This window comes from Engraulis encrasicolus, chromosome 9 (assembly GCF_034702125.1).
Source record: "Engraulis encrasicolus isolate BLACKSEA-1 chromosome 9, IST_EnEncr_1.0, whole genome shotgun sequence".
Lineage (NCBI taxonomy): Eukaryota > Metazoa > Chordata > Actinopteri > Clupeiformes > Engraulidae > Engraulis > Engraulis encrasicolus.
This window is the reverse complement of record NC_085865.1, coordinates 3,235,280-3,245,279: the sequence shown is the minus strand read 5'-3', so window position 1 is coordinate 3,245,279 and position 10,000 is coordinate 3,235,280. Positions and strand designations below refer to the sequence as shown.

The following is a 10,000-nucleotide window of genomic DNA, read 5'->3' as shown; positions in this document are numbered from 1 at the left end:
TGCTGGCTCAAAGGCCCATCAAACAACCTGGCGAACATCCCACAGGCTGAAACATCATGTAATAAAACAGGGAACAGAATCAGTGTGGGGGTAATCTTTCACTGTGTGTGTACATGGCGAGTGTTTGTTTGTTATTCCCTCCACCCGGGGTGCTGCTAATTGTCTGGAATGATAGCTAGCTAGCTGCTAATTGTCTGGAATGATAGCTAGCTAGCTGCTAATTGTCTGGAATGAGAGCTAGCTAGCGGCTAATTGTCTGGAATAAGAGGTAGCTGCTAATTGTCTGGAATGATAGCTAGCTAGCTGCTAATTGTCTGGAATGAGAGCTAGCTAGCTGCTAATTGTCTGGAATAAGAGGTAGCTGCTAATTGTCTGGAATGAGAGCTAGCTGCGAATTGTCTGGAATGATAGCTAGCTGCGAATTGTCTGGAATGATAGCTAGCTGCTAATTGTCTAGAATGATAGCTAGCTGTTAATTGTCTGGAATGATAGCCTAACCCAGAACGGATTACTGGACCCAAAACAATCTGGTTTCAGAAGTGGACACTCAACTGAAACTGCGTTACTCTCAGTGACTGAAGCTCTAAGGACTGCAAGAACGGAAGGACTATCCTCGGTCCTCATCCTACTAGACCTGTCTGCGGCCTTTGACACAGTCAACCACAAGATCCTCCTGAGGATACTCACGGCCATGGGAATCACTGGCGTTGTCCACTCATGGTTCAATTCCTACCTATCTGGACGCACCTTCAGTGTGTCATGGCAAGGAAAAACTGTCTACGACTCACACACTCTCCACAGGCGTACCCCAAGGATCAGTGCTGGGACCCCTTCTGTTTGCAATATACACCTCCTCCCTCGGACGTGTCTTTCAAACACATGGGTTCTCCTACCACTGTTATGCTGATGACACCCAGAAATAACTGTCGTTCCGTCCAGAGGACACCACGGTTTCGGCACGCATCTCTGCCTGCCTCACCGACTTGTCAACATGGATGAAGGACCACCACCTACAGCTGAACCTCAAGATAGGCTCCACCATCGTGACCCCAAACAAAGTCGCCAAAAACCTTGGCGTCATGATTGATGATGAGCTGTCTTGCTCCAACTACATCAACTCAATCACCCGGAACTGTCGATTCCAGATGTCCAACGTACAGAATATCAGACCTGTGCTGACACAATATTCTACACAACGACTGATCCAGGCCACGGTCCTGACCCGTGTTGACTACTGCAACTCACTCATGACAGGTCTACCTGCTTGTGCGCTAAAACCTCTGCAGATGATCCAGAATGCGGCGGCACGGTTGATATTCAATCAACCCAAAAGGACCCATGTTACTCCTCTATTTATTGAGTTGCACTGGCTACTGATCGCCGCCCGGATCAAGCACAAGGCATTGACCCTTGCCTACAAAACCATCACAGGAACGGCCCCAGCTTATCTGAAGGACCTACTAACGCCTTATGTTACTGGAAGGGAACTGTGCTCATCCAGCACAAGCCATCTGGCTCTGCCATCCAGTCGCTCTAGGTACTCACAGTCAAGATTGTTCTCCGTTGTGGTACCCAAGTGGTGGAACGGTCTCCCAGAGGCAGCAAGACTAAGCACATCTCTTGCAGCCTTCAAGAAACAAGTAAAGACCTTCCTCTTTCGAGAGTATCTACTAGACTAATGCTTGAGCTGGCCTAGCCCCAGGGCAGACTCTTGACATGATGTTTAGTGTGTGTGTGTGTGTGTGTGTGTGTGTGTGTGTGTGTGTGTGTGTGTGTGTGTGTGTGTGTGTGTGTGTGTGTGTGTGTGTGTGTGTGTGTGTGTGTGTGTGTGTGTGTGTACTCATTATTTTCTCTTAAAAAAAAAACTAACCCCTCTTTGCAACTGCACTTGTTGTTCTGTATATTTCCTGTGCACTTTGTATTTGCTTGTGCTGTTGGCTTGATTATGTCCTCTTTTGAAAGTCGCTTTGGTTATAAAGCGTCTGCCAAAAGCAATGTAATGTAATAATGTAATGTAATGATAGCTAGCTAGCTGTTAATTGTCTGGAATGATAGCTCGCTAGTTGCCGTTATGACTCCGACAGGCGGTGGCCTGATTCTATTAGCTTCTCCGTTTCACACCACTACAGACCAGTGGGCTTGTCCAAGGTCCGATTAAGTCAACCGGTCCTGGAGCCAGACACACACACACACACACACACACACACACACACACACACACACACAGCCGGTCAGGGAGCCAGCCAGCCACAGAGCCAGTGGAGCGAGACACACACACACAGATGAGGAAGACACACAGACACACAGCCGAGCTGAAGACACACACACACACACACACACAGACACACACACACACACACACACACACAACACCAGACACACACACACACACACACACACACACACACACACACACACACACACACACACACACACACACACACACACACACAAAGGCATCCAAGTTCTCCTACCCACCCTTCTCCACCCACCCACCCGCTCGCCTGCCAGTCAGTGCTACAGCACTCATACGTACAGCTCAGCCATGGTACACACAGGCACACAGCTGTGGAAAACACACTAGTCTATCGAAACACACACCGGCACGAGCGTCGAGGACACACACCGGCACACAAGTTCAGGGTTTCCCAAACTGGGGTGCGTGCACCCCTGGGGGTGCGCGGCCTGCCATAAGGGGGTGCGCGAGCTGAATAGAGCTATGGCGGATATGTGAGTTTTTATCTAGCATTAATGAACATTATGTAGTTTTTAATAGTATGGTGCATTATATGCTGGAAGGGTCCATTGGAAGTGTAGTTTAATTCCAAGACTATTGGAAAAGAGGATTCCCCAAAAACGACTGTGCTTAATATGCAGTGAATGAGCAGTGAATCCATACTTGCACCAAAATATTCGCTCAGGGGGTGCGCAAACCACATTGAAATGTACAAGGGGGTGCGCAGGGAAAAAAGTTTGGGAACCCCTCAGCTAAGCCATGGTACACACAGGCACACAGCTCTGGAAAACACACTAGTCTATCGAAACACACACTGGCACGAGCGTCGAGGACACACAACGGCACACAAGTCGAGGAAGACATGCAGTCGGTATGCAGGCAGTCAAACAAGACACAGAGTGATGTGAGAGACACAGCTGAGTGACAAATACAATCCAAGGACATATAGGAGGACGGGCTCTGATAAATGCAACCAGATACGGAGCCAATCCAGAGAGCCAACCTGCCTGCCATCCAGCCAGTGGAGCAAGACACCGATAGTGTTTTCACCCAGACAGGCAACTATTTTGCTGCTGGATTTTCGCACATAATCTCAAGCGTTCTGACGGCACACATAGAATCGTAACTCTCACAGCACACACAGACAGACAGACAGGCAGACACACACACACACACACACACACACACACACACACACACACACACACACACACACACACACACACACACACACACACACACACACACACACACACACACACACACACACACACACACACACCTTTGGCTGTAACAGTGGGGAGAGAGACCAAGATTTGGCAGGGCTGGGAAATGACCCAGGCCGGATTCGAACCTGGGTCCCCATGGACAATGTAGCCTGTATATTCGAACCTGGGTCCCCATGGACAATGTAGCCTGTATATTCGAACCTGGGTCCCCATGGACAATGTAGCCTGTATATTCGAACCTGGGTCCCCATGGACAAGGTAGCCTGTATATACGGGCCGGATTCGAACCTGGATCCCCATGGACAAGGTAGCCTGTATATAATGACCCAGGCCGGATTCGAACCTGGGTCCCCATGGACAAGGTAGCCTGTATATAATGACCCAGGCCGGATTCGAACCTGGGTCCCCATGGACAAGGTAGCCTGTATATACGGTGTCACTTTTATTAATGTAATATGAAATGGACGAAGACACATCCTGCCCGTCGCCCCCTGCCTCCATTTTTAATGAAAGAGGTATCAATGGCATAGGCTGCAGACACCGTCTAGTGTCTTCATGTTTAATAATATGGCTGCAGCCAAGGGGCCCCCACAGGCTAGATATGGCTGCAGCCTAAGGGCCCCCACAGGCTAGATATGGCTGCAGCCTAGGGGCCCCCACAGGCTAGATATGGCTGCAGCCTAGGGGCCCACCACAGGCTAGATATGGCTGCAGCCTAGGGCCCCCCACAGGCTAGATATGGCTGCAGCCTAGGGCCCCCCACAGGCTAGATATGGCTGCAGCCTAGGGCCCCCACAGGCTAGATATGGCTGCAGCCTAGGGCCCCCCACAGGCTAGATATGGCTGCAGCCTAGGGCCCCCCACAGGCTAGATATGGCTGCAGCCTAGGGCCCCCCACAGGCTAGATATGGCTGCAGCCTAGGGGCCCCCACAGGCTAGATATGGCAACAGCCTAGGCCCCCCCCCCCCCCCCCCCCTCCAAGGGGGGGCCCTGATTGGCCAAAAGTGAAAAATTGCACAATTGTGATGCAATATTGAAAAAAATCATCCGTTGTGTTGAGTGCAGTTGGTAGACATGTTATCCTTAATTCCTGGCTCCTAACAATGACGTGTATTTCTATGTTAATTTGTTGCGAAATTTGCCATCCTGGGGACCCCATAGCAACCTGTAGCCTAGGGGCCTCCAGGCCATCTTAATCGGTCCCTGGCTGCAGACACTAGCTGCTGCCATCATGTTTTATAATAGGATATCAGTGGCACAGCCTACAGACTCTAGCTACCGTCTTCATGTTTAATAATGGAGTATCAGCCTGCAGTCTGCAGACACTGCCCACTGCCATGGGTGAATGGGGGTATCAGTGGCACAGCCTACAGACTCAGGGTGCGTTCCAATATGCGACCTTGCGCCCTCCACTTGTGCTTGTGGCCTTGTACCAGGAAGTGATACGTTGTGGTGACATCACTGACAACAGCTTGAAATTAAATTTCAATATCTCCCAAAAGCTCAATTGTAAAGTCATTTTTTCATTTGCAAACTGGATGATGAATGAAGAACAGTCCCCCATAAAATTGTTGTAGCTAGACTGACAGCAGGGAAACTTAATTGTTTTTCTCCAAGGAGGCGGGGCATCAAACAAAACGTGAGGCCACAAGCACAAGTGGAGGACGCAAGGTCGCCTATTGGAATACACCCTCTATCTGCTGCCCTCATGTTTCATAAAAGGGTATCAGACAGTGGCACTGCCTACAGACTCTATCTTCTGTCTTCATGTTTAATAAGAAGGTATCAGACAGTGGCACTGCCTACAGACTCTATCTTCTGTCTTCATGTTTAATAAGAAGGTATCAGACAGAGGCACAACCTGGCAGACACTGCTGCCCACTGTCATGGTTGAGTGATTGGCCCAGCTGTCTGGCTTCTTTCCTGTGGTTGAATATTAAACTGTTAGGGGAGCTGAATATACCGCTAATATGATTCTGCAGACAAATGGAGGATGAGGTGATGGTATATGAGACAGTTCACATTATTATGCTGGTTTCCCCTTGCCTGGTTATCACCAGACCTAATCACAAGTGAGGTTGTCTTTCAGATCGAAACGATTGTGTAGAGCTAAAGGCATTATGGGAGTTCCCAGTCTAGGTCTCTCCCACCCCATAGAACAGATTAGACTTTTTTTTTTATAATAAATTGGATTAATTTAGTCTGTGCTGTGCTAGGTTTGCACACAACTTTCTTTTGCAGTTGGATAAACCTGAGTTCATATGCTCATAGTTCATATTAATGTGTGTTTTTGTGTGTGAGGGAGAAGGAGGGTGGAAGTCAATTTCAACTTTCAACTTTATTGTCCCCAAAAGGAGCCATTAAATGTGCAGTAAACCGAAACACCGTCATGAACACTTATCGATAGAGAGCAAGACAAGTGCAGTGTGGTCATTAAAATGTGGAAAAGGAACAAAAATAAGGCTATAAAATCAAATAAAAAAACATCATAGATTAAATAAAATTGCGGCTTCACACAATAATAAGTTCGTATCTTTGTGCTGTGTGTCCTGGTAGAGGTGTGAACTCTGCTTGACTAGTCTGCCGTGCAAAACAAGAACGCAGTAACTCAAAATGGTCGGAAGATTTTTTTAGATCGGAAATGGGCTTTAAACTACCTCATATGTCTTTTGTTAGAAAATGGTGGTCCAACACCGTCCCGTTTTAGAGAAAAAATATTTTGAAAGTGCAAAAATGACCCAAAAAAAGTTACTGCGGTGTTGGATTGAAGGTTACGTCGTGCAAAACAAAAACGCAGTAAGTCGGTGAGTTACTGCTGCACTTTCCAATGGGACTGGTTTGGGAGTAGACAGTAATACTAGCCAGAGAACGCAGTAACTCCTGCAGTAACTCCATTTTGTGGCAGTAATACCAGCCAAGAACGCAGTAACTCTGTTTTTTGTGGCAAAAAAGACACATAAATGTTGTTTTTTTCTGTTTTTTTTTGTGTGCATTTAATTTCTATCCTAAAAAAGCATTACCAGGAAGTGTCACCACCACTTTACCGACAACACAGTTGTCGCGCCATATAGGAAACTTCGAAGGCTTTTTTCTCAGTTTGCAGTTTTCAGAGTTACTGCGTTCTTGTTTTGTAGGGCAGTAGTGGAATAGGGCCAGGAGCTACTGGAGACGCTGAGCCCAAATGCAGACAAACGCAGCAATTCAAATCAAATAAAATATCATAAATACAACAATTATCATGAATAAAATAAAGCTTTGGGTTCATACAATAACAGGTACAACATAAGTATATCTGTGTTGTTTGCCCTGGTGGGATTGCATTGTGCTGCTCTGGGGTGAGTTTCTCAAAAGGGAAGTTGTTAGCCTGTTAGCAACTTCGGTAGTTGCCAATGGGAAAATGCATTGAAAACAACAAAGTAGCTAATGTAGTAAGCAACTTTGGTTTTGAGAAATTCACCCCAGAGGTTTGAACTCTGCTTAACTTTAGTGGAGTAGTGACAGGAGACACTGGAGACACTGGTGACACTGAGCACCAATGCAGACAAACACATCAATTACCCAATACACACTCAATAGAGTGGGATAGTGTTGTGTATGAATTGTTTGGAGGTGCACCTTTGTCAACGTGTGCATCTGTGAGGTTGTGTGTGTGTGTGCGTGCATGTCCATGTGTGTGTGTGTGCGTGCATGTGTGTGTGTGCGTGTGTGTGCATGTGTGCAGGTACGTGTATAATAATAATAAATAATAATACATTTTATTTTTGAGCGCCTTTCAAAATACCCAAGGACACTTTACAATCAAAAACAAATACATAACAGTAGAGAAAGTATAACAAAGCTTCAGTGAATTAACAATAGGAGAGTAATAAAAATGCAAGAATAAAATAGAAATAAAAGTAACTTACAATAAAATAAATGTTTTTTAAAATAAGAAAAAAGAAGTAGAATGCATTTGAAAATAAAATAAAAATGAGAGGGAAAAATAATATGTAAAATCATAAAAAAAATAAAAAATAAAAAAATAGACTGATAATTAAAATAAGTGGAAGTGCCTGTCAGTGAAGTTAAAAAGCAGAAGAGAAAAGGTGTGTCTTTAGCTTAGATTTGAAAGTAGATAGTGAAGAGCATTGACGTATATAGAGTGTATAGGTGTTTAGTGGGGCTGTGTGTGCGTGCGTGTGGGTGCGCGCGCGCGCGTGTGTGTGTGTGTGTGTGTGTGTGTGTGTGTGTGTGTGTGTGTGTGTGTGTGTGGTGATATCCATACGAGGAGTTCTTGCTGCTACTAAAGCTCTTTTTAATGACAGACATTTACATTTCCCATTTTCACTCTTTATCCCTCCCCGAGTCCTCCCTTTTCTTTTTTCTTTCTCCACCTGTCTTTAACCGGAATGGTCATGCTGGGATAAATGAAGTGTGTGTGTGAGAGAGAGAGAGAGAGAGAGAGAGAGAGAAAGAGAGGGAGTGCCATGCTGGGCTGGTGTGAGTGTGTGTGTGTGTGTGTGTGTGTGTGTGTGTGTGTGTGTGTGTGTGTGTGTGTGGTGTGTGTGTGTGTGTGTGTGTGTGTGTGTGTGTGTGTGTGTGTGTGTGTGTGTGTGTGTGTGTGTGTGTGTGTGTGTGTGTGTGTGTGTGTGTGTGTGTGTGTGTGTGTGTATGTGTGTGTATGTGTGTGTGTGTGCATGCTGCATGCTGGGCTAGGTGAAAGCTCCTGCCGCTGCACTAAAGTCACAGCCCCACAAAGCCTGTACACTCACACACACACACACACACACACACACACACACACACACACACACACACACACACACACACACACACACACACAGCAGGGTAGGACAGGCTACCTGGAGAGGAGATGGGTGTATTGTAGCAGAAAGGGCATGCTGGGTAGGGGCGCACAAGGTGTGTGTGTGTGTGTGTGTGTGTGTGTGTGTGTGTGTGTGTGTGTGTGTGTGTGTGTGTGTGTGTGTGTGTGTGTATTGCAGCAGAAAGGGCATGCTGGGTGGGGGCTGTAACGCCGCATTATGTAATAACGGTGCAATATGTAATAATGTAACAAATTATTACATAATGTGGTGACAATCGCCGCATTGTGTAATAATTTACGCATTTCGTAATACATTTCTTGAACGCATTTCGTAATAACTTTTTTCTCATCTTGTAATAAATTATTACAAAATGCGAAATTTATTACGGAATGCGGCCGCAACTTTTTTTTTTTGATGGAAATGTAATAAGATGGTGCATTATGTAATAATCTATATGGATATGTTTTTTCTGCACTTGGATTCAGTAGGCGCAGCACACACACATAGTCTCAGTGACATGGTATAGTCACTGCCCTCTCTCTCTCTCATTCTTCTCAGTTCTCAAACTGCTCGAGAGTCGCGAATGATGCGGTTAAAACCGTTAAGAAATAATTTCACAACTTGTTGCGTGCAACGAGTCCAACGAATGTCTCGCACTTTCTGCTACATTACACCAATTTACAGCGACATTAAATAGGCCAGGTCTAAACACTTCACGAGGTGGTGAAAACTAAATTAAATATCTAAATTAAATATCTTGGATAGCCTATATAGACCTAGGCCTAACTAGATTTGTTGCAATACAGATTAATTTTCTAGGGCCAGAAGTGTTCCGCTGGACTGACGAAACCGAACACGATCAAGGTTGCAACTTCTTTCCCTCGTGCGCTGTCCGTCAGCACCACCTGTCATTAGACGTCCGATTAGCTTTCATTACGTGCTGAGGGAAAAACTCCCGCCATTAGGCCTATGTGCTGTTGCACTGTTGTGAGGGATATCCCCAAATAATTTAGATAAAAGTCAGAACATTATTTTGGCAATGAAAGGCACACAGGTGGCTGGAAGCTCAAGCAGTCTTCAGTCTGTTCATTTAAGCTTTTGGGTGCTCTTGGATATCGGGGATCAGTTCATGTAGAGAGAAGAGTTCATCCAGGCACTCCAAAATAAGGTGCCCAAACGATAAGTTACATTAAAAAGCCTTTAATGGTACTGGGCTGGGGTTACATTAAAAAGCCGACATGTTTCGACCTCACCAGGTCTTCATCATTGAAAAGAAAGGCCTCCCTTAAATAGTGACATCACCACATGTGACCCATTACGCACTACACACATTTGCGCACACCATAGAAAACAAAGATTAAAAATAGCCTGGGGTAATAAGTGATGCCACAGAAAAAATGACCAGAAGTACAAATAAAAATCACAAAAAACAAGTAAAATCAATATCCTCATTTAGACCAGTATAGCGCATGGCATCCAGTTGGTGTATCCAAAAAGTCTGCCTCTGATTAGGCCTAAGTCTTTTTAGCCTGTCCCCACCCCTCGGAAGAGGTTTGATATGCTCGACGCCCTGTATGCGCAGCAGAGAATCATTTTTACCATGGTATTCATATGTTTCGCCATGGGATAGTCAAAATTGCCCACTCTGATACCATATTTATGTTCTGCTAGCCTATCTCGCATGCGCCTTTTTGTGCGCCCGATATAAAAGAACCCTTCAGCGCGAGGA

At 45.7% G+C, this 10,000-nt stretch overlaps 1 protein-coding gene across 1 annotated transcript in view; it reads left to right on the top strand.

Annotated features, from left to right (window-relative positions):
* c9h8orf34 (chromosome 9 C8orf34 homolog) overlaps positions 1-10,000 on the top strand; it is a gene marked incomplete at its 3' end in the record, with an annotated part of 114,437 nt that overhangs the window by 82,361 nt on the left and 22,076 nt on the right. The window contains exon 7 of the mRNA XM_063206406.1: positions 9,628-9,651. Within this exon, the coding sequence (XP_063062476.1) occupies positions 9,628-9,651 (24 nt within the window). The remainder of the gene's footprint in view (positions 1-9,627; positions 9,652-10,000) is intronic.